At 42.5% G+C, this 25,653-nt stretch overlaps 1 protein-coding gene across 1 annotated transcript in view; it reads left to right on the plus strand.

Annotated features, from left to right (window-relative positions):
* Positions 1-4,209: 4,209 nt before the first annotated feature.
* XYLB (xylulokinase) overlaps positions 4,210-25,653 on the plus strand; it is a 116,033-nt gene continuing 94,589 nt past the window's right edge. Inside the window, exons 1-8 of the mRNA XM_063147419.1 lie at positions 4,210-4,391; positions 7,410-7,492; positions 7,634-7,703; positions 12,549-12,629; positions 13,875-13,961; positions 17,072-17,200; positions 19,415-19,480; positions 20,396-20,468. Of these exons, the coding sequence (XP_063003489.1) occupies positions 4,338-4,391; positions 7,410-7,492; positions 7,634-7,703; positions 12,549-12,629; positions 13,875-13,961; positions 17,072-17,200; positions 19,415-19,480; positions 20,396-20,468 (643 nt within the window). The 5' untranslated portion in view covers positions 4,210-4,337. The remainder of the gene's footprint in view (positions 4,392-7,409; positions 7,493-7,633; positions 7,704-12,548; positions 12,630-13,874; positions 13,962-17,071; positions 17,201-19,414; positions 19,481-20,395; positions 20,469-25,653) is intronic.

The following is a 25,653-nucleotide window of genomic DNA, read 5'->3' on the forward strand; positions in this document are numbered from 1 at the left end:
CGAAATAACAACTTTGCTTCTGAACCTCTGAATGCAGAGTTAATGACAAGAACTGTTCAACTGGAACCGGTATTGACTTAAGGTCAAACATATATGAAGCCTTGCCAAAACTCACAGTGAAATACAAAACGTCATTTAACACAGCCAAGAACACAAAAGGTTGGAAGATGTTGGTTGGTGTAGCAAATGTAATTTTTAAAGCGACACTGTTATCTGTTGGCAGTGATTATACTTAGTTTTCCCACCTTTATTTTGTAATATTTGATTACTGTGGTAAGTGCTGTGATCACTATTTTGCTTTTGCTTTTTTCCAATTATTTTTTCAATTGGTCTTCTATCTTCCCTAAATATTAAGGTGATTGAAAGTAAAGTAATGGTGAGGTGAACAGAATAAGGTATGGTTGTACTTAGCTTTTTCATTGCCACAAGCATATTTCTATTGTGTAATGATTACTGATTTGTGCCAATTTTACCCTATCATATTCTGAGAATTTCCCCTCAGAGGACTGTTGGTCCTTCCTTTACTTCATGCAGAATGCAACAAAAAAGAGATTTTTAAAAAATCTATCTCACAAATGAGTAGATTTTCATGAACTGTCTGTATAGGTTCTGCATCTAAGTTATGTAGATCTATGTAAATATGGATGTTAGAAAACCATAGGCCTGGCATTTTATTCTTGAATCTTAATGATATGAGCATAACTTCAGTTTAACATGTGCCTTTTGTTTTTTAATTGCTTAATTTCTATTCATTGCTTAATTTCTATACAGATCACTCTGAAGGCTGTGATACACATTCATTCAAAGTATACTGCTTAAGAATGCAGATGGAGGAATCAAATGATATAATGCTAGGGTGGCCATATGGAAAGGAGGACAGGGCTCCAGTATATGTAACAGTTGTTTCGAAAAGGCAATTTCAGGTGTCATTTGTATGCATGCTGCACCTGGTGAAATTCCCTCTTCATCACAACAGTTAAAGCTGCAGGAGCTATACTAGAGTGACCAGATACAAAAGAGGGCAGGGCTCCTTCAGCTTTAACTGTTGTGATGAAGAGGGAATTTCACCAGGTTCTGCATGCATACAAATGACACCTGCTGAAATTGCCTTTTCTATACAAATGTTAAAGATACAGGAGCTCTGTTCTTCCTTTTCATATGGTCACTGTATGCTTTCCCATGTCAAATATTTCCTGTCCAGGAAATGCTTTTCACAGAAAAGGGTTCTAGCCCAGCTCTCTCCCTCACACAATAGTTTTCTACATGCACAGAGCTTTTGACATGGGGGAGAATGCAAACATATGGATCCTTCTTGCAGTCTAGGAAGGTTTCTACCGAATGGTTCTTCTGAATATATAGATTGGCTCTGATAGAAGAATTATAGTAGTACTGAGTAGTTCTCTTTACAGTGAATACAGCTCCCCCTCCCTTCTGAACTGTTTGTTTGTATGAACAATATAGTAGGTGGCAGCGCAAACACACTTTCCAAGGTGCCCTTGTCTACTAGGGAATAACTATTTGCATTGTAGAAGGCAGCGTGAATAGAACCATTGATATCTATGTGATTTTATTTAAACTGCTTTTTTTTAAAGTTACATTTATATCCTGCCTTTGTTCTTCTTGCAAAGAACTCAAGGTGGCTTACATGGGGGGAATCCGCACGTCGTTCTCAGGGCGCTTCCATCCACCCCCGGTGCACCCCGAAAACTACAGTGTAACTCCCCTGTAAAAGAGCCGAGGAAGAAGCGTCCTTGCCGCCACCGCCGCCAGCCGGCTCGGAGAGCTTGGCAGAAGAAGGTGGGGTGGAGAGCGGAGGAAGCTCTCCACCCCGCCTTCTTCCCCCGAGCTCTCTATCCCAGCCGGTGAGGAGGGAGTTGGGTGCCGGCAAGGACGCTTCTTCCTTGGCTCTTTTACAGGCGAGTTACACGATCGTTTTCGGGGTGCACTGGGGGCGGATGGAAGCGCCCTGAGAATGACGTGCGGATTCCCCCCATGGTCTTCCTCCACTCATTTCCCTCCCTCAAAACAACCATGTTAGGTAGGTTATGTTGAAAGTGGGTGATTGGCCTGAAGTCACCCACTGAGCTTCAAGGCTGAGCAGATCTCCAGTGTCTCAGTCCAACACGGAAACAACTATACCACACTGGCTCTGTATTAATGTGAATATAACTTTGGACTATGCATTACCTGCTCCACTTTAATCCCATAAATAGAGAAGAAAGGGACATTTTTCACCCAAGGATCAGCAAAAGTCAGTTCTGCCTTTTTTGCTCCACCTATCAAATAAAAAAAAAAATGTCTAAAGCATTAAGTCATGATGGCAGAAGTGTTAATTAAGGGAAAATATTTGAGTAGAAGATATATGAAAGTGCTGGCATAATAGCGCCCTCAGAGGCCTGTTTGCATTGGATAGCTTCTAATCAATAAGTCAACATTAATTTTTAAGTGGACTTCGAAAAACCTACTTGTATAATGAAAAGACCTATCCAGTATTATTATTCTATTGCTAGCTTTAGCTATATTGTTATCTAAATAACAGTATAATACTGCTGAGATATTTGCTTGAAGCCAGAGGACACCACGGTCAAACTCTGAGGACCTGTAGCATGAAGATGCAGTGATGAGGAGGTGACTTGGAGTTATGCCTACCTTACAACTGTTAAAGTCGCAAGATGTCTCCAACAATAGAATCGCTTCACACATCCATGGTGGGGCTTTTCTGTGACACCACTCTCATCCAGGCTACACACGGACAAACGTCTTCATCACTGGGGAAAGCTGTGCCTGTTAAATTTCTATATGCCACGTATGTAGCTATAAAAGTGCAGGAATTCTAGGTAAAGGGAAAGAGAAAAGAAGAGTTGGTGTTGACTAGTCCTTGAGAGATTGAGCTGGGAACCAGGAGCCATACAGAAATACCTGGTTAGGAGGCACTGGCCTGGTTCAGACAACACGCTAAACCATGTTGTCTGAACCAGGCTAAAGACAACAGTAGATAGAGTTTAGGATGTGGTTGCCTGTTGAGTTTAACTAGTTTTAAGGACTGGAGCCCAGTGGGTTTTGGTGGTTCTGAGGGTGTGAGAAAAAACTTTTAAAGCTCCCTGGCTCAAAGTATCTGGTTTAGTCCAACAAATCCATTAAAGAAACCTATTAAGCTGACTCAGGTTTTTGTTTGTTTAAATAACAGCTTCTTATAGGGACGAATTCTGTGCATTTTTAGACAGAAAAAAACCCCTCCTGCGATTCTCATGAGGAATGCTGGGAGTTGTAGGACTTCTTTCTGTCTAAACTTTGACTGGTTTTTATATGCTCTGCTTTATCTTATCTTGTATTTTATTTTGTTCTAAGCCGACTTGAGTGCTATTTGTAGGAAGGCAAATATATATTGATATAAATATTTATCTGGAAGCCTAAGTGCCTGTTTTACCACCTTCCCCTTTTCAGTTTAACCCAAAACCTATACTCTGGCAGGTGTTTTTTTTTATTTTTATTAAAAAGATATATGTTGTCTGTGTGTACTGTCTGTATATTTTTATGTACATGGTTCTAAAAATGTTGTATACTGTATTTGTAATGTGTGCTTTTCAAAAAAAAAAACATCTTTGTACGCTGCCCAGAGAGCTGTGGCTATGAGGAGGTATAGAAATATTATGATTATAATAATTATCATTATCTCTCTTTCTTCGCTGCTGCTGGTTTTTCTAGATGGACATGACGGGCTTTGCGAAGTCATGCTGTCTTTTACAGATCCCGGAATTTCCTGACTATTGAGCATGTTTTAAGCATGGCTGCTTTCTTGATGTTGGTGTGGATGTATTTCCGTAGGGCCAGTTTCTGAAGTTTTTCTGTATAGTTTTTTTTTTAAAAAAAAATGTGATGCTGGTGACTGCTGTGACTAAGGGAATAATAATTGTGACCTTTTCCTGTTGCCAGTTCTTTTAACTTCCATAGCCAGTGCTGTTTCTTCTGCTGCTGCTGTCAGAGGAGCCTGTAAAGATAAACTATCGTGTTTAGTTTTTTTTTTAAATTATCAGGCAAAACGCCTAAGGTGTAAGAGCAACCCTGATCTTTCCACGGCGTCCGTGATCGTCTGAGGCACTGAATATTGCTGTCTCGGGCCTGAGCGGCCAGGAGGCGGGTCTTTCAACGCCGCAGCCGCCCTGAGGGGCCCCCGGGAGCGCGGGTTAACGTTAACTCGGTGCTTCTGAATACACACGTGTGAGGGGGTTTAGCGTGGTTACTTCTGCGAGTGTCTTGAGGCTGGCGGCTACTTCCCCCTTGCCCTGTTCGCCGCACGAGAAGGAAGAGGAAAGAGGCCGACTCGGCTCAAGGCTGTCATGGCTGCTCCCGCGGAGCCCTATTACTTGGGATGGGACTTCAGCACTCAGCAGGTACCTAGGCAAAAGGCGGCGGCTGCTGCAGCCGTGGGGCCGAGCGGGACCTGCTCCCCGCCCTTCCCCGTAGCAGCAGCTACGAGCAAGCAGAAGAGGCAGAGCCACGGACTCGGCTGCTACCGCCCGCCTGCCTGCCTGCCTGCCTGCCTGCCTGCTGCCCAGGGTGGGAAGGGCGAATGGCAGGCGGGCGGCGCTGCTGTTGCGTCTGGGCCGCCCACGGCTTAATGAAAAAGGTGCTGGGGCTTAATGCTCCATGGATGGAGGACATCCCTCGCTGACGTGGGATGTCCTTTCTGCGCCCCCTCTTCACCCCCTTGATCTAGGCGGCGGTTTAGTCGGCGGGGAATAAAAGGGTGCTTTGCACATGCTCAGAGGGAAATCCTTTTCTGATGAAATCCTTACAGGCTGGAATGGGAGGGGGGGTTGATTTCTCCCCTCCCCTTCCTCGAACTAGTTTGTGCTGGTCGAAGGTTTTGTGTATTAATAAATGTTCAGATATACAGCTCAGTCCTTTGTAGGAATTCCCAAGGTGTAAAGTTCAAATCGGACAGGATGGCAAACAACATTAGAACGAGGTGGAAAATCCTCTGCACACTTCCTTACCTGGGGAGTAAAGCCCAGTGAACACAGTGGAACTTATTTCTGAGTAGTCGTGTATCGGATGGCATTGTTGGGGATACCTGTTTGCAAAAGCATGTTTGTCACATCCAGCCACTCTCTCATTGAATTGAATGGGAGCTACACAAGAATGTTTTTTTTTTGCCCTCTGGCTCTTGGCATTTGAGCTGTTCCAGAATTGTGTGTTTGAAATTAATATCAGTTTTTATGGTCTGGTAAAGCAAACACATCAACTCTGATAAAATCTTGGCATAGAATTGCAATCCCAAAGTGTCAGCTTCAGCAATTATACCTGAAAGCAAATTTTCTGGAACTTGCTGAGTTCCAGCAGATTTAAATGAGACATCAAATGTTAACTCATGGGCTGCAGATTTTTTTTAAAAAATATCCTAATTCTCCCTAGCTGCAACCAATTTGAAGGAGTGGAGAAACATGCATATTTTATTTTTATTTTTTTATTAAATTTCTATACCGCCCCATAGCCAAAGCTCTCTAGATAACATGTTAGGTTTGGATAGGAATTGCATCTTTGGAGTGTTTTGTTTTTGGCTATTACATATACCCCCCCCTCCCTTTTCACTTTAAAAATTGTAAACTTTGAACATTTCTTTGAGGGAGAAGAGAAGTGAAGCTTGCCATATTCAAGGGGGAGCGGGTGCAGATTACAAGAGGCCTCAAGTGTGGGAAATAAGGACAATTTTCTTGTGCAAAGTACAGCATTGCTAATTCAGTCAAGATGCTAACAGCTCTGCGTTATACATGTATACCCAGAAGTTAGTTCAAGGGGGCCTAGGATTGTCTGGAGTTTCTTGTTTCAAAATACAGATGGTTCCACTGACTGAGACTTCAGCTAATGTGGTGCCTACATTGCTTCTCTCCACCATCCTTCTTGACCTGCTGTGGGGCAAAATCAGAGTCTACAGCAGGTGAGCAAGAGCCCTGTGAGAAGAATGGAGTGTAACTTATTCAGTGCCTTGATATGTTTAATGGCATAAGGACCTCCATTAAATGCACTATGGCACCGAGTAAGTTCTTTTCCATTGTTCCAGGGCAAGGATCCGATAGCTGGGAGTCACCATCTGTATGCACTTGCCTGTGGCATTTGGCTGGACACCGTTAGAGACAGTATGTTAAGTGAATCATTGGTCTTTCCCAATGTGAAAGGACTTGTTTATTTAAGACCATAGCTATAATATATCAATTGAGGCTTGAGCACGCTATCATGAGCCTCACCTAAATAACCTTGAGAATTGTAGTTTGGTGAGTGCTGGGAATTCTCTCTGTGATCCTACCCTGCTATGCATAGTTTCATAGGAGTAAGCCCCAAAGAAATCAGTGGGATTTCTGTATGAGTAAACTTGCTGTAAGTGGTTACTTCATTTTTATCTCATCCTTTCCCACTGAGGAGCTCAGGGTGGTATATATGGTCCCCCCACCCCATTAGGTCCAACAACCTCGGACGGAAGTTAGGATGAGAGACAATGACAGGGCCAAGATCATGAGCTTAGTGGCTGAGCGTGGATCTGAGTATAGCAGCCCTCCCCCCCCCATTACAGCTCCCAGAATTTCTGAACATTAGCTATGCTATCTGGGGCTGATGGGACTTGAAGTCCAAAACATCTGCATGGCACTGGATTGGGGAATGCTGGAATATAAACTAAAAGTCCTCCCTGAATATAGTTCTAGTCTGACACTCTAACCCTACAGTACACTAGTTTCAACAGAAATACAGCCTTAGAGGCAGAGTTGTCAGTACACAAGAAGCAATTTATTTACCATAAAAATATAAAAAATAAAAATCCATTTTAGTGTAATGCCTTTATTAGGCCAACTCAAAGGTCACAAAAACTGCAAGCTTCTGTAAACTGCCCAGAGAGCCCTGGCTATGGGAGCGGTATATAAGTTTAATAAATAAATAAATAAAGCTTTTGAGATCTCCAGATCTCTTCATCAAGGAAGATGTTACAAAAAGTGGATGAAGAGGAGAAAAAAGATGGCTTAGTATCAGAAATAATCTCCTTCCCAAGAAATTAGAAAAAAATAGTGCTGAATGGATAGATTTGTAGAAAACACCAAAAAACAAACACACAACTTGTAAAAAACAACAATGAAAAGAAAGAATGCTCCCATAATGAAAGAGGAAGTCTGGGAAAACTCATGGCAAATTGTGAGATCTTTTTCTGAACTAATGGATTTTTAGTATCTCTTTAGTGAAGTTCTAATTTGTATCCAGAAAGTGGAGCACTAATCAGACAGATAATCACTCTCTGGACATAAAATGAAGGCAGAATGAACCAGCTACTTGCTATTTTCAGTGACTGAACAGCAGAAGTGATTTAGTTTTTCAAACAGAGGCAGGCATTTTAGAATTAATGATGTATTTTCTTCTTTTTCCAGCTGAAAGTAGTTGTTATAGATGAACAACTGAGAGTCATCCATGAGGATAATGTTAATTTTGACAAAGATCTTCCAGAATTTGGGTATGTTTCTCCCCTTGTGCCATATGCACGAGAGAGCACTAATGTGTTATTGGGTCACAAATGATCATAAGACAAGATATCTGGGGAAATGCAAAGCAAAGTAAGTTAATTCTATTCGCTTAAATATTGTGTTTCCTGCAGCACTCATGGTGGTGTCTATGTTCATAAGGACAGACTGGCGGTGACTTCTCCTGTATTGATGTGGGTCAAGGTAAGTACATTATGTTTGATCTAGGTGGGGTGTATTGGAGCCTGAGCTCACAGGGACACAGTGCCGGCACCTGTTGATAAGCAGGGAGCTGACGATCATCTACTGCCTTGCAGAGAATTCCCTGCCTTGGAGCTTCACTGCAATCTTCACACTAGCTGGGAAGAAATGTATTTTCTCAGCAATAGTTCTCTGTGGTGATGCAAAGTTTTTTGGAGTTTCTTGTTTCTGAATGGACAATTAAGACTCCTTAGCTTTCCAAAAAACCTGCTCCTGGTGGACATAAAAACTGCTAGAATTGACTTGTTAATATAGTTTGCTACAGTTGGCTGAATATGCAGCGGCCAGATTGATTTCGGGAACCAGAAGGTTTGACCATATAACACCTGCTCTGGTCCGCTTGCTCTGGCTGCCTGTATGTTTCTGAGCCCAATTCAAGGTGCTGGTTTTGACATATAAAGCCTTACACGGCTTGGGACCACAATACCTGACGGAATGCCTCTCCCGACGTGCATATACCCGGTCACTACGTTCAACATCTAAGGTCCTCCTCCGGGTGCCTACTCCGAAAGAGGCTCAGAGTGTGGCAACGAGGGATAGGGCCTTTTCAGTGGTGGCCCCCAGACTGTGGAACGATCTCCCTGACAAGGCTCGCCTGGCACCAACGCTGCTATCTTTCTGGCGCCAGGTTAAGACTTTCCTCTTTGCCCAGGCATATGGCGGCACATCCTAATTACCCACATGTTTCGTTTTTAATCGGTTTTTAATGCTTTATGTGTGTATGTTCTGTGTTTTAGAGTTTTAAATTTTGTATACTTGTTTTTACCTCAATTTTAGAATTTGTGTAAACTGCCCAGAGAGCCCTGGCTATGGGAGCGGTATATAAGTGCAATAAAATATTTGGACTCTCCTTGTGGGTGTGGTTATGGGACCTCTCATGATTAGGGCCTGCATTTCGGAATTCACTACTGCACCAATACATGTGGTCAGTGCGGGGAAATAAAGGCTGGTGTGTTTCCGCAGTTGTCTTTAACTTCCTCCTTCTCCCCATTTATACGCCAATCTGTTGTCCTGTATTCACCTTTGTAAATATGCCACGTTGACAGTTTGCCTGGGTTTCTGTAATAGAGGTCCATTTGTCGCTCTGTGCCTGTAGATAGGAAGAATGTGCTGGGATCTTTTGTTACCTTCATAGGTGAATCTGCTCCCTACTTTGGGGCAAATGTGTGATGCAGTGCATACAGAGTCTTCATTTTGCACGTGGGAGACCCAGGTTCAAATACCTGCTCCGCTCATTTGGTGGTCTTGAATAAATCCCAATCAAACTTCACAGGCGTGCTGTTACAGTCCAGTGAGTACACAGGTGCTTGGAGGCTTGTAAGGATTTGGAAATGCCTTTACTGCACTTCTGAATTTTACGGTACATATACGGACGTTATAGTCCCCTGGTGATCTACCACATCTCTGTTAGACCCTATGGGAAATGGGGACCAGATCAGTATTAGTGATGACTTTGGAGCAGAGGTGCAGAACCTCTTTCAGTGTGAGGGCTGAATTCTGTTTTGAAGAAGCTCTTGGTGGGAGGAGAAAGCATGTTCCAGTTGGTGGGGGCAGGGCCAAAATACCAAAAATATAAAACTCTTATTGTTAGCCATTAAGGCTTAGGAGAGGCATTTCAACCTTTTAGAATGCGGGGGAAATTGTCCCAAAGTCAGGAAAGCACCAAATGATTGTGGGGAGAGGGAAGGGGTGTGGCCATCTGGGAAACGCTGGAGGGCCAGATTGAGATCCCACGAGGGCTGCATTTAGCCCCTGGGCCCGATGTTCTGCATCCTGCCTTGTAGTAACGGAGTAGCTTTCTTCTGTGAAAGCATTGAAAAAACATCCTGCCTTTTTGCTTTTAGGAACACTCGCTATATACTTGAAAATATGTGCCACATGTTTCTGGGTTCGTGATAAATGCTAAACATAGGGTAGCATAGGAAACTACCGTGTAGTTATGCCAATAGGTAAAGACCGGCCTAGACATCTTGCCTTCTACCAAGCTGAATGCAGTCCAACCACATAGCCGTGTACGGCAGCCTGCCAGGATCTTGAAAAAACATTCTGGTTTTGCTGCCTCTCTGGGACTGCAAGAAACAGGGACTTTTCAAGCATCTGTCAGGCTGGTGGTCCATGTTCAGATTGGTGGGTCACAGGTTGTGCAGGCCTGGTTGAGGGGTAGGTTTGTACCCATGGGAAGGAAACCCAAATCAATAAACCTATCCTTGATGGGAAAGGATGGCCTTTTCTTACATCTGGGACTTTTCTCATACATCCATTTTACTTCATCGGGGAAGCAAGAAATTATCTGGTGCAAGGAATTATCTGGTGCAGAGACTGTAGTTGAGGGTGTTAGGGATGGCCATGTCCTTCTCTCCTTTAATTAGGAGCAGCCATTTCTTTTAATATTGGCTGCTTGGCTCTATCTGTGTCATTAGATGATTCAGCTTCTTAGCTCAGCATTATTAAAATTGGGTTATACAAGACAACATTTTACACTTGCCAGACAATTTCTAATTTGCTTGTTTTCTGTTTCTGTTTGAATGTTGTTAAGGTTTCTTTTGACACTGCAGTTTCCCGTGCTCCGTTTCCCCCCATTTCTTTTAAGTGCCCTCATTTTGCACCATTTTTCATGATAATAGATGCATTAATTAAAAAAATGATGTCAAAATTGTTAGGATTATACTGAGTTTGGGCATAATTACTCTCTCTCTCTCATTGCTTATTTCCTACCGAAGCTGCATTGGTCTTCTACATTTTTAAAAAATAATAAGCACTGTTTCTGACTCTGTTTGGCTCAGTTTCTTCCTTGTTTATGCAGCACTGGAGGTTTTTCAATGACAATTTTAACTCTCCCCCCCAAACCTAAACACATTTATTTGGAAATAAGACCAATTGAGAGAAGAAATCCCTGTGATTCTCTTTTGTAGTTCAGTCCTTTTCATGCCAATTCAGAAGTTAGTCTCATTGAGTAAGAGTATATGGGACTGCAGCCTTCCTTACAGAGAAAGAGAAGTATATCCATAGATCTAACTCTGCTAAAAAAAATAGCAGGTTGTATCTTTATTTCATTACATGGTATCACTCTAAGCAGATTTAACCATGCAAGGATGATAGGATTTCTCACCTTGTGGTTTCTCCATAAAAACCAAACACAAACCCTGCGTAAATACTGGCCACTGAGAAAGAGGATCATTCCATCAGGTGAAACATATTATTTGTCTGAAATGAATGAATGAATAGAGTTTAAATTCACTCTTAGGTTGTGTTTCGATGCTGGTGCAAATCCATTTTGTTGTTCTCACATTGGTTGCGCTCAGCTTAGTTCAGCAGATGGTTGAACGTCGGCCATGTGCTATGCAAAGCTGCACAGCAGAACCGCACGGATGTTAGTGTGGCTGATTTCCCAGTATGTGCTTGCTTTCAAGGGTTACGCTGGCACGGGGTAGTCCTGTGCTATGCTCAAGGTATCCTTGACATCTCATGACAGTGCTTGGCAGCCTTGCTGTTCGGCTTGATCCAAAGCTCTGCAAAAGCTCTGGTGAGCAAGAACTATCCCATCTGGTGGGGATGAGTATTTGGAGCTGGCCCCAATATGAAAAGGAATGAGGAAAACCCTGGTTACATGCGTGCATAGGAGTCCTCTGCACACAACAGGCCATTGAATGGGAGCTATTGTGAATGTATCATTGTCTTGAAAAACTGTAGTTCTTTGAACACTCTTGTCAAATGCAAGACACCTGGCCCGTTATTCAGGTTCGTCACGTTTTTTCCCCCCATCGACTTTGACAATGTATCTTCTATATCTTGCTGTACTCTCAAGATGTAAAGGGTAGCAGGGGAGGCGTGCTTAACCCTTTCCCTGTTCGCTCATTTCACCCTTGGGGTTCCGGACCTGTGTTTGTGTGGAAAACACAGGTCTGCAAACCTCTGGCAGGGGGGTTCCAGGGGAAAAAGGGGTGACTGGGAAAGTGTTATACAGTCCCTCATCTCCTATCCCTTCTGCCGCTGCAAAGCATCCTCTCCGAAGAGTACTTTGCAAGGGATAACAAACCGTTGGGCTAATGTTACATGCACCTGACTTGCTCTAAGTTTTCCCTCCCTACATTTTAAAAATGTGCTTTTACTTAGCAAGTGAATTTGTTGTGTTTCTCAAGACACCTTCTAGTCATTGAGCTTCATCCCACCTACCTGTTTCCCTCGAATTATCCCCTACAGCGCTAAGCTGTCGCTGTTGTTGTTATTGTTGCTACCAGGAGGCTAGATCCTTTGCATACCAGGAAATGGGTTTAAGGGGAGAAATGTTTAAAAATCGTAAAAAATCAACGGATGACCTAATCTGATTCAAATTTGGTATGCTTAAAGCTCTCGTTAATATCTATTACTGTGCCAGTTTTGATGTCTTTATCTTTAAAGCTTACACAGATGTAAGCATTTGTTTAATTCTTCTTCAAATCCTGCTCCTGCGCCCCAGTGGCAGCTCAGAAAACAACAAATGATACGCTCGAAAACTAGTAGCAAAATACGGCGAGGCTTTTGCCTTTGAAGCACAATTAAAGCAGGATGACTGGGAGTACTTCACAATAAAAGCAGATTTTTAGCTGGAAAACTTCGGAGTCCTTTGCACGCAATTCGCAGTGATTGCACAGTATAACGCTGGTGTGATAAACTCTATTATCTTATTCTTTCACCTTTCTTTCTCTGAGTTTTTGTCACTGATGATGGGCATGTATTTCCTGTGGGAACTCAGTCTGTGAGAAATTCCCAGAATACTACAGTAACTCTTGATCGTGTTTGTTCTCCTAGGCCCTGGATTTGATCTTGGAAAAGATGAAGTCCTCTGGATTTAACTTCTCCAGAGTCAAAGCTCTTTCTGGAGCTGGACAGGTTGGTTAAAAGAAATCACATATTCTAGACTATGTGGATTCCATACTTAATAAATCAATTAATCTCTGAACAGATAATCAAAAATTTGGAACCTATATAAATTATGCAAGTTGCTATTTACTTTGCATTTTTTATCAATTTTTATTTTAAGTTCTAACAAAATAAAACAATAAACAGAAAATGCAAGTGTAAGTACATGCTTCAAAGGCGTCAGTTTCAAATATTACATTCTAGATAAAAAAGAAAAGAAAAAAGGGAAAACAGGAGTAAATTGCACTTTGCATAACATCTTTAGGCTTTAGTTGCATAAATCTTTTTTTTTTTAATGTTATGGGAAATAGCAAGAAGCTCTGTAATGCACTGAATTCCTGTCCTGAAACACTGGGAATCTTTTTTAGTCCATTCTTGTTTCTGAGATTTCAACAGGCACTTTCATGCTCTTTCAAGAATATCTTTACATCTATAAGGACTAGAATGTTGTTTCTTTTAAAAAAGAAAGGAATGATAGCTTTGATTCTCAACAAGCTGAATTCTATGCTCAATTCCAGCTTTCCCCAACTGGAATTTCCTCCAGATGTGTTGGACTACAATGTCCACCATCAGCCAGCCAATATGTTGGCTGGGGATGATGGGAGTTGCAGTTCAATACATCTGGAGGGCACCATATTGAGGAAGGCTGCCCGGTACTAAGTTTTGTGCTAGTATCATAAAATCATAGAATAATAGAGTTGGAAGGGGCATATAAGGCCATCGAGTCCAAGCCCCTGCTCAATGCAGGAACCTGTCTGCTGCTGTTGAATTGCAGGATATACGCTGCTGTGATTCTCAAACAATGCAGTGGTGAGTGGTTCTAATTTTAAGAGTGAAACAGAACACCTCTCAGACTGTACAGATCAAATGGAGGATTTCCCCCCCTACATCAGCACTGCAGATGTTAATTGTTAACACTTTACTTGATTAATCAATGATGGCAGCTTTTAATTGGCGGGGCTAATAGTTAATGGCAAATGTGTGTATTTTCTTTAAGGTTATATTGGTCCTAATATGTAACTGTAATAGGAAATTTAAAAAAATGAAAGAAGTGCCCTTTTCTTTAAACAATGAGTAATGGTTTGTTAACTCATACTTACTTCAGCTATAGTGAACTGATAGTATGCAAGTTTATTTGAATTTAATGGAAATCTAGATATGAATCCGAGTCATCCTGCTTTGGTTTTCTATAGTTTTGCTCTTTTTACTTAACAGCAACATGGCAGTGTCTACTGGAAGGAAGGTGCGAGATCTGTTTTACAGAACCTATCGCCAGATCTTCCTTTACATCAGTCACTGAAGGTAATCCTTTCTTAGGAGTTTTGGAAGGTAGTTCAGACCTGGTTTTGGCTCACTGACACTTAATGGGTGTAGTTTCTCTTCTAGCTGCTTGTTGATATTAGAATAAATTGAAGGATGCTTTGTATTTTTCTTAACTAAGAGCAAACATGAATGATAATATGGACAAGATGTTTTCTCTGTCTCTTTGGAACAGAAATGTATAACTTTTTACATTCACGTTGTCCTTGAGAAAGAAAGGAATGGGTGATGGTTTCTTGTCTCCCCTCCCAGCCCAAGCTAGGCAAATGATGAAACAATTCTGTGCCCTTTTCATTCTGTATGGATCTGCACAACCTGCTTTTTCGATGTGCCAATTCATTTTTGCAACCTTGCATTTATGACATTCAAATTTTCCAGAAAGGAGGTTACGGTTGGACTGATTGACAGTGACTGGCTGAAGGTTGCTCATTGTTAGGATGAGCCATAGATGGCTGAATGAGAGCCAAAGCCAGGAGTCACACCAGTGGGCAGAGCCAATAGGTAAGCCAGTGAGTGAGCCAAGGGTCAGACTGAGACAGAGCTATGGAGGACTGTCATTGCCCAGGCAAAGTCCCAGCCTGAATCAGAAGCTGTTACGGTCTATCCTGTTAAGAAGGGCCAATGGCTAGCCTGCGCTGGTGAGGCTGCTCCACTACCAGGGCACTGCCCTGGAAGGAACTCCCAACTAGAAACATTTGGGATTCTGTTTCGTTTGCATTTGGAAATGAACTGGCCTGATTCAGACTCCCTGAACTAATGTGTGCATTGGAATGTAGTTACCTTTTTAATTCCAGAGTTTCCCAAATTTTCCAGTATAGTTTTCAGCTTAGAAATAAACCAAAAATATATAGAAATGTGTATTTTAAGATAAAAGGGATACAGAATGCATTGTTGTGATGAAGACTGGGTTCAGACAACATAATAACCAATCGTGGTTTAAATAGTCAATGGTTGGTTATTTAACCCACCGTGGGTTATTGTGTTGTGCTGAGGGATTTTTTTTAACCAACCATTGGTTATTTGGCTGAAATGACCAAATAACCAACTCTGAGCAGAGTTGGCTGTGGCTGCATTTGGACAACACAGTCGCCAATGGTGGCTTAATAGTCAATTCCAGGGTTGATTATAGAGGGGATACTCCCCACGCAACATGTTCCTACACAACTGTGGAATGGTTAGGGCTAGTGTTGAGTGGACTAATAATCAAATCGACATTTGACTAAAACAGCCCACATCCCTATCGCTGCCCTCCCTCCTTCCTTAGACCTCCTGGTGCAATCCCAGCAGCCTCTGCATGGCAAAATCCATGGTGGCTGTCATTAACAACTGGAAATGACACCATTCCAATCCTATGGGTTACCGTGAGTGCACCATCAAGTGCTTGTCATGGAGGAAGGGGGGAACGGAGGGCGTGTCAGGGCATAGATGGCTGCCAACAGCCGATCCTTTGGCGCGTGTACTGAGGGCAGGATGGAGAGATGGGCGCCATATGTTGCTAAGCAAATTTGTGCTGGCCGTAGCCACTCAACCCTGTAAAATAGTCCACTGAGCCTGACAGACAACATGCTAACCAACGGTTGTGCAGATAGTGAATTTTGCAGAGCGTTGTTTATCTCCGTTGGTTATTTTGGGAGAAAAGTCAACCCTGGGGTATTTATTCCCCAACAGACAATGCAATAACCAGCTGTTGACTATTTAACCAACTGTTTACTACTTAAACCACTGTTGGTTAGCATGTTGTCCAAACTGTGCCTATTTGAACCATCATTGGTTATCGTGTTGTGTAAAGGACACTGTTGGTTATTTCCTTGACCACTGTTGGTTATTTTGTCAGCCACAGAGTCACAAGGCAAGAGTGGTCAAAGGCTGGGGGGCTGCTACTCTAGTCCAGCTGGCAAGATAGATTTTCGGCAGCTATGGCTGATGGGATATTAGAGGGGAGAGAGGGTCAACTCAGTGTGGACTAATAGTCAACTCAACGCTGATCCTAATCCACGCCACGGTTGATCATTATTATGTTGTGTGGGGAGTACCTCATAGATAAACAACTGTTAAGTTGATTATTATCCCACTGTTGACTAGCGTGTTGTCTGAACGCAGCCAAATTGTATATAGCATGTATATTTTACCATAAAATGCATATTTTAGGATAATATGTGTATAAAATGTGAATGTATTTTCGTGCAAATTCGTTTTCAAAAGACCATGCAGATTAATGCAGAAATGAACTGGAACCAGGCTTATGAATGAACATATGCAAAACTGGCATGGTGGGTTATACGTTGTATTGATAAGAACTTAAGGAGAGCCCTGCTGGATCAGACCAAGGGTCCATTTAGTCCAGCGTTCTGTTCACACAGTAGCCAACCAGCTGCTCATGGGAATCTCTCAAGCAGGACATGAGTGCAATAGCACTTCCCTGCTCATGTTCAGCTTGTGTTCACAGAACATGCTAACCCACCCTGGCTTATTATGTTGTCTGAAGGCAGCATGTTTTCCTCAGGATGGGTTAACATGTTGTCTGAAGGCAGTGTGTTTTCCACAGGGTGGCTTATTAATTGTGATTTGTTTTTCTCAAACAAGCCACCTTGAGAAACCAAGGCTTGTTGTTGGGTTGTTCAGAGTGGTTGACGAGCAATACTGTGGAAAATGCACTGCGTTCAAACCACCCTGTGGAAAAAAGCGCTGTGTTCAGACAACTCGATAACCCACAGTTCAGCGACAAACCACACTGGGGTGGTGGTTAGCGTGTTGTGTGAACCCAGCCAATGCCTCTGATACTGGAGGTAGCATATAGCCATCAGGACTAACAGCCATTGATAGGCTTCTCCTCCATGACAGTCCATATACAACATTCTCATTTGGTCTTAACTATGTGACATAAGGGGGAAAATGTGTGTGTGTCCTTCTTCTACTCAAACCAAGTATTGACGGAATGGAAATTTTATTGCCCAGCTATTGTATTGTATCTTCTCGCCTCCTATAGCCACACTTTGGGATACAGAAGCAATATGTGCAATTGTGCCTAATCTAGCTGGCTATTTTGTCATTGGCTATCTTTCTAACATCTTTTTTCCCCTCATTCCTGATAGTCTTGCTTTTCTGTCAGCAACAGTCCTGTTTGGATGGATTCCAGCACAACTGTTCAGTGCTGCTCCCTAGAAAAAGCTGTCGGAGGGGCTCAGAAACTTGCTGAGGTCACTGGCTCACGAGCTTACGAGGTGAGAACTGTCTGAGAAGAAAGGCCAAACTCTGGCTTACGAAGCTCCTAGACCTGCGTAGAACATGAGCAGAAGTTATTCAAGAGGCCTCTAGTGTGAACGTATGTTAAGATCACAAGATTGGCCCCTTGCTGCTGCTTCTTTCTTGATCACGCTCCCATGGAGGATGACTTTAGTTTAACAGATCCTAAATATGTTTTCGTTGCGGGGATAAAATGGCGTGGGGTGAACGAGTGAATTGCAAAATAGTGGTATTCTGTAGTTAAACAAAAGAAAAAAGGTCAGAAAACATGAACAATGAAAGCCCATCCCCACAGGAAACAGGAACTAATTAAGGTGGACTGTAAGAAGCTATACAAACGCTCCTTGGAGAAAAGTTGGGATAAAAATGTAAATAAAATGTTGTTCTTGCTGAGAGAGGAGTTAAAGTGAGGGAAAGAATCATGGCTATGTGCTTTTTTCTATACCCCTACTTTTTTGTTCATGTTAACACCACCAGATTAGAACCTGCTCTATCCATGATAGAGAAAATGACTGTTTCCTATTTAGAAAGCAAAGCAAAGCAGAATGTGGGGGAATTTTCACATGACTTCTCTGAACGTTATCTTTTCTCTCTCTCTCTCTCTCTCTCTGTGTGTGTGTGTGTGTAAAGTAGGGAATATACTTTTGTATGTGAAGGAATGTGTGAACAGTGCAGAAGTAAGGCTTGCACTACTTAAACAAAGTTATAGACATTCTTAATATTTTGTTTTTGTGGATGTGACTATAGTTCCACAGGATGTAGTTAGAAATAAGTCCAGTTCAGCAAATATCCCCAGCAACTTTTATCAGAAACATACTCCTAGCAATGACTGCCCCTGTAACTGCTCCCTTTTTCAGTTTGGCTTTATTTATTTATTTGCTTAGCATACCCAAAACTACGTTGAAGTGGTTTTCAATACAAAAATGAGATCCCAAAACCTACATTGAAATACGAAGTATTTGTATAACTTCTTATGTTTCACCTTAATTTGTCATTTTTTGTTTCCTGTGGGGATGGACTTTCATTGTCTGTTTTCTTTTGTTTAATTACAGAATTCCACTATTTTGCAATTTAATTGCCATTTAATAAGTCCCTCCCCACCATTGTGAGGAATAGGAACTGACTAAGGGCGTTTAAGAGGATATTCAATTGTAATGTCACTAGTACACAACACAGGAATCAATTATAGGGGTAGACATTACTAAGAAGTATAGAGGTCCTGAAAATCCTCACTAATTCTTTCCAAGTCCTGCTTTGACAGGCTAGCATTGCAGTTGAATTTTAAGTGCAAAATTAGCCACGAATAGGACTGAAAAGAGGCAAGAAGGACAACAAAGAAAACACGGGAACCTGTTGGATTGCAATTTTGAGCTCCTTCAGATGGGAAAATTTTTTGTTCCCTTACCATGGCTATGCTTCCTGCTTCACTTCTGCATTTACAATGAGCTGTAATTACATGAGGAAGAGAGCAGTGACCGCAGGGCTCAATGCAGTTGAATGAGACAGCGCCTTCTAGTGGGCATTTTATAGTGCAACTTTGCCTGCACATGGCAGAAAACCCCAACAAATATCGCTATATCCCAGAAGGGTTGGGTTTTCTAAGGTTTATTTTGTAGAGCTAAAACCAGAAAATGGAGCGGGAGACGCACAGGAGGCTGACGGCGTCGTTAGAATGACCCGCGAATATCCATGAGTGGCCAGTCACAAGCGTGCTATAAAAAGCTTGTTTAAAGAAGCCCATTGTTTGAATTTTCCATAATAAGTGAGTTAACAAAGGATAGCAATTCCAGACTAAAGAGCTAGTGTGGAAGGAACCAATTTTCTTGCTGAATTGTATGGACTGGGTAACGTTAATATATTTGGAACCTGAGATGGTTCCTGCATTATGCTAGGTTCCTGCCTAATTAATCAGGACTACTCATTCCCTTGGTCTGTAATTTCTGAAATGTAAATTGAGGCCAGGAATACTCTTTTTCAATTTTCTCTTGTTTTCAAAAAGCGAGCAAAATTCTCATAATGAGTCAATACATTATAGTTTGTTTAGTGCCTATTGCAGCCGAATAGCAACTTCCATCATGCATCAGATAAATTAAATGCCCAAAGTGCAACGTCCTGAACTCATTATGCCGAGTTAATGATTATTGACTCCATTTACAGTTTGTGTTCCTAAGCACTGGCCTGTCTTTTCTCAGCGTTTTACAGGAAACCAGATAGCGAAGATTTACAGCCAGCACCCCGAAGTCTACGCACAGACCGAGGTTAGCTAGTCTTCTCTTCACTTATTGGAAATTACAAGGGGTTTTTGTTTCGTTTTGATATTTTGGACAAGAAACTTTCTCAAACAGTTGCGCAAATTGTACCAGCACAAATAGGGGAGCGATTAAAAGGCACCTCACTAAACATGGGTGGAAATGCACATTCCGGCAGCAGTTCTTACTACGTCATGATGGTCTTGGCTATAGCCCCAGCCTTTCTGTCAAGAGTGGGTACGGCTTTGTGCCAGAAGTGGTATAGCTAGAAGCATAGAATAGTCGGGTTGGAAGGGGCCTATAAGGCCATTGAGTCCAACCCCCTGCTCAAGGAAGGATCCACCTTAAAGCATCCTTGACAGGTGGCTGTCCAGCTGCCTCTTGAATGCCTCTAGTGTGGGAGAACCCACAACCTCCCTAGGTAACTGGTTCCATTGTCATATTGCTCTAACAGTCAGGAAGTAACTCTAGATGTAGTCTCTTCTCCAGCCCAAACCTAGGGATGTCAACTGTGTATACCATGGGTGGGCAACTTTGGAGGTTCTGAGGAACAATTTTAATCCCCCCAGGAGCTCTACCTCTGCCGTTGCATTTTGCCAAATTTTGGTGGCAACAGCAAACCACTATGAGGGCCTAAGAACACCAAGTTTAGCTTTAAAACAAAGCTTTAAAGCTAAATCTGGCTTTTTTTAGACCACCATCACAGCAAACTGCCATCTGTTTTGCCACCACTGCCACAGCAGCAAATTTGGAAGTGGCGGCATTTATGGCTAGGGGTCAGGGGAGGCTGTGCAGTCCATGGGCTGTGTGTTGTCCAACCCTGCTGTGTATCCCAACCAGTAATTGGAATGTGCTTTTGATGGGCTAGTGAATTGAAATGAATATTCTTGGCATTCATTTTCTCACTGCCTTTTTCTCTTTCAGAGGATCTCTTTGGTCAGCAGCTTTGCAGCCTCCCTTTTCCTGGGGGCTTATGCTCCCATCGATTACAGTGATGGTAAGTGTCTTCTATCCTTTTAAAATACGCTCAGCCCAACTTAGAACCTCGCCCTTGACTAGCGGGAGAGAATGAATGTGCTCTCTTCTTTCCTTGTGAAAGAAAAATGCCACAAACCCCCAAAACAAACAGGATTAGTACTTGAAAGATGAAATAAGTAGGTCAAGAGCCCATCTCATAGCATATGATGCATCAGCTTTGGATGTGGCAATCTGAATTCAAGTCCCAGCTGAGCCATGGATTAGTTGGCTGGTCTTGGGGTAACCTTTCTTTCTCACAGGCTGTCTAGACCAGACTTCCCCAACCCAGTGCCCTCCAGATGTTTCAGACAACAACATCCAGCATTCCTGACTACTGGAGGTGATGGAAGTTGAAGTCCAAAACATCTGGACGGTATCAGGTTCAAGAAGCTGCTCTAGACAAACTGCTCTCCATTCTGTTCTGGCACAGTTCTGTCTACTTTTCCTCTCTGTTAAGCAAAGTGTGACAGGATCACCAAGATTATCATCATTTAATACAAATCAGGTTTCATCTAAATAAAGAGTTTGCAAATCAGAATCAAATCATGGGTAGGAGGGAATCATGGCTTGCATTCGCCGTGGTTAACATTGCTTCCAGTGCAATATTTAATCGTAGTTAAAGGTACAAGGGAATTTGCATCAAATAAGCGAAGAGTGGGAGAAAACGGGGTGAGGGAGCATGCCATCCTATGGTCACTTTCTGAACTCTTAAGCCATGATTTTTAAAATGGTCAACATTGTGTTTGCCCAAGTGGCAGGCAACTGCAAACAACTGGGGCAACACATAGTGACAGCTGACCTGTGGGAGCCTTCATGTGGCAGACCTAATGAACGGATTCACACAATCGTGGAGGGAAAATAAGACTAATTAGCATGATTACCTGTGCTGGGCATGGGTTGTCATAATGTCTGAACCTGGTGAGGGCAGGTGGCTGGGGTAGTTTATAACCTGTGCCTGGTGAGGGTAATTGTTCTTATTAGGTAGCTCGCACCATCACGTGTGGGGAGGGCTTATTTTCCCCCTGTGATGGTGCAAACTCGCTCAACTTGTAACTGGCCTATAGCTGCTTGAAGTTTCATCTCTCCCTTTACTTTTTTTTTTTTTAAGAAATACTGTTCTATTAATCACCCTCTTTTTCATTTCTGCTAGGTTTATAACACTTGGACTGTATAGGCCGTAAAGACTTGGTCCGATTGTTTAGCCCTCTGGTAGAACAGATTTTTTTTAAAAATCCAATCAACTCAAGCAGGAACTACGTGTGTCAGAACCGAAAATCTGGAAGGGAGTTAGGGCTGGTTCCAGGAGGCACAAATCTCTTCCTGTAAAATGCATTGCACTTTTGTCGATAGTTTTTTTTAAAATGCCAAAAAGCTATATTAGAATGACAAATTATTTCCATTTATACTGTGTGGATTTTTTTAAAGGGAGAAACTTGAGACTAAACAACTTAAATGTGTCATTTGATATATTGTTCTTTTAGAAAGCAACGAAACAAAACGCTAAAACGTTTTAAAGAACATCTGTTTTACTATTGCTGTGGAGATGTCTTAATTCCACACACACACACACCCACACACCCATCCACCTCAACTTTCTGTGGTTTGACTGAAGCTATGGTGTAGCAAGCAAAGCCTTGGTTACCTCTAAGGAGCTCAGAGAGACTTAAAACAAATCCTCACAGCAGCCCTGCTGTGTAGATTAGGCTAAAAATAGTAACTTGCCCAGTGGCTCAGTTCAGACAACATGTTAGTCATCACAGTGTGAAAACTGCACGCAATGCTTGAGTTTTTAGGAGGTACTCTCCACACAACATGTTCTAACTCCACTGTTGTGTGACTGTGGGCTACCGTGGAGTTGAGTAAAATCCATCATGACTTTTGACTGAGAGTTCCTCCACCCTCTCTCCTCCCCGGGTCCTCCCGATGATATCCCATCAGCCATTGCTGCAAAAAATAAATAAATCCCAGCAGCTCTCTTGGAGCGGCACTCGCTCCTTTTGCCTCTCTTGCCAGGAAACTCTGTAACCAGTGGGAAACGTCAACTCAACGCAACGGAAAACTCCGCAGAGCCCTCCACACAACACAATGGGAAGTGGAGAATAAACTCCGGGATCCATTCCTGGATCCTTTTATTCTCTCAGTGATTGGGCAACTAGATTTGCCTCGGGCCTTGATAATTATCATCTTCTCTCCTTTTTTAAAATAGTGAAATCAAAAAGAAAAGGAAAAAATAGTGAGAGGAAATGGATAATTAAAAACCATGACCTACGAGAGACTGGAGCTATTCATTTCTAGCTTTGTATCTATGTAGAATGGCAGTCTAAGAAACTGTAAGTAATTGAGCACACTTGATGCGATTCTCTGGGGCTGTGCCATTCTTTAGATTGTTAGTTAACCCATGTTTAGCACAGTTTGGATCTCTTGCTTTTTCTATGCCTATCAAGCAATATCTATAGATAACAGAGAGTTGTGAACCAGAACCCTATGCATGCAAAATCCGTATGGATCCTTTCTACTTTATCAGCCCAAACCAATATATGATATCATGATATCATTGATTATAGCAGAAGAGTTAAACCCTTGAGGTTTCCCTCACCCCTATTGGACTTTACTTAATTATTATAATTACAAGCTGTGTTTTCCACCAACTGGAGCTCAAAGAGGCTTACAATAAGAACCGCTCTAATAGCTAGCCTTAAAATCCTATTGTAAATTTTCATTTGGAATATAACTACTGAAATCCAACCAACTGACTGAAGGCTATGAAAAGGCCTTCCGAGATTACATATGTTGTTGCTCTTTCTTCTTAAAAAGACTTTTAATATTGGGCTGAGATGAGACTCATTTTGGGGAGCACAACAGAAATCATAGGAACATAGGAAGCGGACTTATACTGAATCAGACCATCTAGCCCAGTATTGTTGGTACTGACTGGCAACAGCTCTCCAGGGTTTCGGGCAAGAGTCTCTCCCAGACCTACCTGGAGATGCCTGGGATTGAACCTGCGGCCTTCTGCATGCAAAACATGTACTCTATGCCACTGAGTGACAGTCTTTTAGGATGGCTAGTCATGCCCTAGATAGGCTTTTGAAGAATATGCTAGGGATACCAATTGCTGGTTAGCAGCAGTGGGAGAGGGCTGATGCCCTGCTCATGAGCTGTCTGGGTTGTCTCATGGGCTGAGCATATCAAGTATAAAGAAGGCATTTCTTTAGGAATATCCTGGCCCTGACTGTATAGGGCGTTACAGGTAATAGTCAGAGTCATGTCCTGGGGACCTAACTTTGTGCCTAACTTTGGCAGGATCACATCCCATGTTTTAAAGCAGTGGCTTAACTGTTGTTTCGTTAATGTTCCTTTAAAAGAAGATGAAGAAGCAAAGCTGCAAACTGCACAGTGTGCTTCATCTTAGGGTTAAACTACATGCTATGTTAAATGTGTAGTATGTAGCTGATCCTAACTTTTTAACTTTTGTGCAAGTGCACAGGGCCGTGATCCAGATCAAGACCACTGTGTGCAGGTTGGGGAGGTGAAATCTTCCCACCCAGCTGTTTCTCACCTTAAATCCCCCCTTTCTAGGAGCTAAAGAAAAAATCCTAAATTGTGATTTAGGGTGAGGAGTGGCTTGATGGGATGGCCTAACCCCCCACCCCATCTGCATGTGGTGGTCCCAATCCAGATTGGGCCCCTGCATGATTACACTAAAGTTAAAAAAAAATGTTGGCATCAGCTACATATGTAGTTGGCACCCTGATCTAAGCCATTGTCTGTAGTAGGCCAATAGAAGCAAATTCTTCAGCTTCTGAGGTTTGTAAGAACTTTGCAAAGGCTGAGAACCTCCCATTCAGATGTAACAGCAAACCATGGTGAGTTTTGGGCTTTCATGCTCAGTCCCAAGGCCGTGCTGCATATTCTTGAAACGAGCCATACTTCGTTGTTATCTGTGAATGCAGCCAAAGCTGGATTATTTTTCAGTGGCTCCTTGGTTGCTCCTTGGAGATTCCATCTGTACCTTTACATTTGCTGAGGATTGATTTGGGAGGTGAAGCAGCTGTGGTTTCACCTGCTGTCCCCCTACTCTCTTGTTCACCCTCTCCCTCTTCTGTTGGCTGTGCTGGGCACCTGGAATTCTGCTCCTTACAACAGGTGGGAGGAAGTTTACAGATTGAGAGGAGAGTGTATAGAAGTGGGAACAGCCGCAGTTGCTTCATCTCTTCAACCATCCGTGGATTTAAAGGTATAGAGGGGATTTCGAGGCCCCTGTCTATACAACAGCAGGATTGCTTCTCATTTAATTTTACCCCAAATTTTAGTTGATTTGAATCTAGCCAATGAGCATCACACTGCAGCAGCAACAGCAATTTATCTCCTGAGGTTTTTTTTGTAGTGCAGTTATTAATGCACATATGTGCACATTCATACATTCGCACATACGAGGCTATGGATGATAGACGAGGCAAGCTATAAATTTTATCTGCGGAGCTCTGCAGATTCATAGAAGAGGAAATGCGAGGGGGGAAAGGAACGAGGCAGCAGAGGAGGATGCGAACGTGGAACTGACAGGTCTCCCCTCTTTCACTGCCGGTTCCCTCCTCTTTGTTTTCATTTGAAAAGCTGCATCTGCCCATTCCCCATAAAAGAGGAAAAGCGAGTGGAGAAAGGAACGAGGCAGCAGAGGAGGATGCGAGCAGGGGACTTACAGGTCTCCTCTCTCTTGCTGCCCATTCCCCCCTCTTTGTTTTCATTTGAAAAGCTCCATCTTAATTCAACATTAAAAAGGCTGGAAGGAACAAGGCAGCCAGAGGACGTGATAGGGGGGAAATCAGCCAATCACTCTGTCCTGCCCTCAAAGTTACACCCACATGTCAAACCTGTTGCTACGGCGAATGGACGGCTGCGTCATGTGTCCTGAAACGCGAAGATGTGCATTTAGGTCGGGGTAAACTAGCTGTATGGACAAGCCCCAGTTGCAGCTTGGTAAGCCTTTCTTTTTATACCTTGCATCTTTTAACAGCGTGCATCAGCAAAGATCTGCCCAGTAAATGGTGACGCCTGTGTGGTCCTTGTCATTTTCCGAGACCAAAATAGCCATACCTTATATCAAAATGTGTTAATTGGTCATGATTCTCTGGATAGTCCATCATTATTGGAAGACATTTATTCCA

The sequence above is a fragment of the Elgaria multicarinata genome, chromosome 1 (assembly GCF_023053635.1).
Source record: "Elgaria multicarinata webbii isolate HBS135686 ecotype San Diego chromosome 1, rElgMul1.1.pri, whole genome shotgun sequence".
In the NCBI taxonomy this organism is placed as follows: Eukaryota; Metazoa; Chordata; class Lepidosauria; order Squamata; family Anguidae; genus Elgaria; species Elgaria multicarinata.